This window comes from Mesitornis unicolor, unplaced genomic scaffold (assembly GCF_000695765.1).
Source record: "Mesitornis unicolor isolate BGI_N332 unplaced genomic scaffold, ASM69576v1 scaffold23896, whole genome shotgun sequence".
Classification (NCBI taxonomy): Eukaryota; Metazoa; Chordata; class Aves; order Mesitornithiformes; family Mesitornithidae; genus Mesitornis; species Mesitornis unicolor.
The window spans coordinates 14,184-16,270 of record NW_010193285.1 but is presented as its reverse complement, the minus strand read 5'-3'; the positions used below and the strand labels follow the sequence as shown (position 1 = coordinate 16,270).

The following is a 2,087-nucleotide window of genomic DNA, read 5'->3' as shown; positions in this document are numbered from 1 at the left end:
CGGTGGCGCTCACTTCACCGGGGAGCTGCCGCCATGTTCGGGGGTCTGGGGCGCTGCTTCGAGGAGGACCCTTTCTTCCGGTGAGGGGCCTGGCCAGGGCCCTCCTTTGCCCCAGGGAGCCAGTCCCTGGGGTCCCAGCGCTCTGGGGCTGGCGTCTGTGACGGGCCGGTCGGGGTGGGTCTGAGGTGGCCGGGAGACCGCTGAGCTCCTTGGCCGTCGGCTGAGGGAGGGCTTCGAGGTTCTTGTTCCCCCGGAGGATGCGGGTCTGTGTAGGTCTCAGCCGCGCTCCTCTCGTTACCTGAAACAAACGGCTGTGTCGGGGTTAAATTGCTGCCGGTGATTTTTAAATACGAGAGTCCTGTCCCTTGCTCCCCTCTTCAGCACTGCTTGTAATCTGCCGTCTCATAGCGCAGTGGAGAACTTAATCGTAATTTTGTAATGGTATCTCGTGAGAAGAAATCTTCAGCTCGGTTGGTTTGAGTTTCTTGATTTTGGGTTTTTTTTAGGTTTCTTAAAAACTGGACAAGTGCTGAATGTTCTGACTTTCCTGGATTTTGTTTTTATTTGTTTGCCACAGGCTGTTTCTGAACTCTTGGCAATGCATATGCTAAACATAACCCCAGGTGTTCTTGCATTAAAACTTTTCAAACGTGTGTGTGAGATCAATAAAGGTAAACTGTCTGTTGCCTTCTACTGATTTCCTGAGTGGATGCTGATGCTTTAGCTCAGTAAATTCGGGTTTTTTTGTTGTTTCTATGCCATGAGTGCAATGCTAATGCTTGGGGTAGAGTGTCCCTGTGTGTTCAACCCTAAAATCAGTTTATTTCCCATGGGAATCTTCCTTTGCCACTGGAACCTAAATGTGTGCGTGTAAATGGTCCCCTAGAGCACTGGGACAGCCCAAACTGCTGAAGTATCAAATGTGGCCCAAATTTATGTCTTTTATCAGAAACTGTAATCTGTAGCGGGTAAGAGTGGGATTGGAGGAGCCTGAATGATTATATTTTATCTAAAAATGTGATCCTTACTATGCAGACCTTAATTACTAGCAAAGATTAAGGGGTAATAATGCTGGTGAGTGGACGAGGAAGGGTCAGGCCCTGTGATGTGGGTTTGTTGACTGTATCTTAGTGACGGGATATTCTAGCTGGGGCTGCGTTTGTACCTCTTAAAGGAGAACCTACTGAGTAGCTGCAAAAGCACCTTCCTAGCAGTGGAATAGCTCCTAAAGCTGCAGGATGGATTAAAACACTTGATTTCTAGGAATACGCACATTATTATAACAACTTGTCAGTTATAGGCAGGATATGCTATGCAGAAAAGTTCACTATGCAAATCCTCTGCATGAAATTAAAATGATAATAATGGAAATTAAGTCTTGCTTGTAGTAATTTGTAGCATGCTTTTGAACTGCAAGTTGCTTTCCTCTTGATTTTGTTTATTCATTTTTATTGTAGTTGCTGATGCAGTTTGTAGAGAAAAAAGATTGCAGAAGATAGAGGAAGGGAGTGTGTGTGAAAGAGATGAGAGATGCATATTAAGATTCATTTTCTTGGCACTGCCCTTGCAAATCTGTTTTGCATATAGTTAAGGAAATGCGCTTATTGCTTCAGATAAGATTAGCTTCCAAAACCGTGTAATAATAGGCTTCTGCTGCCTCACAAGGAGAGGGTTTTTTGACTGCTGAACTGGAAATAGTGCCTGGGTTAAGAGAAACGACGTCTCCATCTGCACGCAGCTGTCCCGAGGAAGCACCGGTCACTCAGCCAAAATGCTGCCCAGGCCCGGGGAGTTTCATCCCTCACAGCCCGGACAAGTGCAGAGGTTGCATCTCCTCTGCCAAGTGCAGTTGGCTTCTGTTTTTAATCTGGCAATACACAGCTTTTGCTTTATTGCTCCAGGTGTTACGTCCAGTGTCATTCTGCAACTTAAGGCTTGCATAACTTCCGAAGGAAAAGAACCGTATCTAATATAAAGTACAGTTTTCAAAATTAATAAGCTGATTTTTTTGTTCTAGGACACTGATTTTCAACTGAGCCACAACATACACTGAAATAAGGAGTAACATTGTACTTTTACACCGTAAA

The 2,087-nt window shown here is 45.2% G+C and overlaps 1 protein-coding gene across 1 annotated transcript in view; it reads left to right on the top strand.

The window, feature by feature from the left end:
• The first annotated feature begins 7 nt into the window (after nt 1-7).
• MLF1 (myeloid leukemia factor 1) overlaps nt 8-2,087 on the top strand; it is a 13,487-nt gene continuing 11,407 nt past the window's right edge. Inside the window, exon 1 of the mRNA XM_010187412.1 lies at nt 8-80. Coding sequence (XP_010185714.1) covers nt 34-80 — 47 coding nt within the window. The 5' untranslated portion in view covers nt 8-33. The remainder of the gene's footprint in view (nt 81-2,087) is intronic.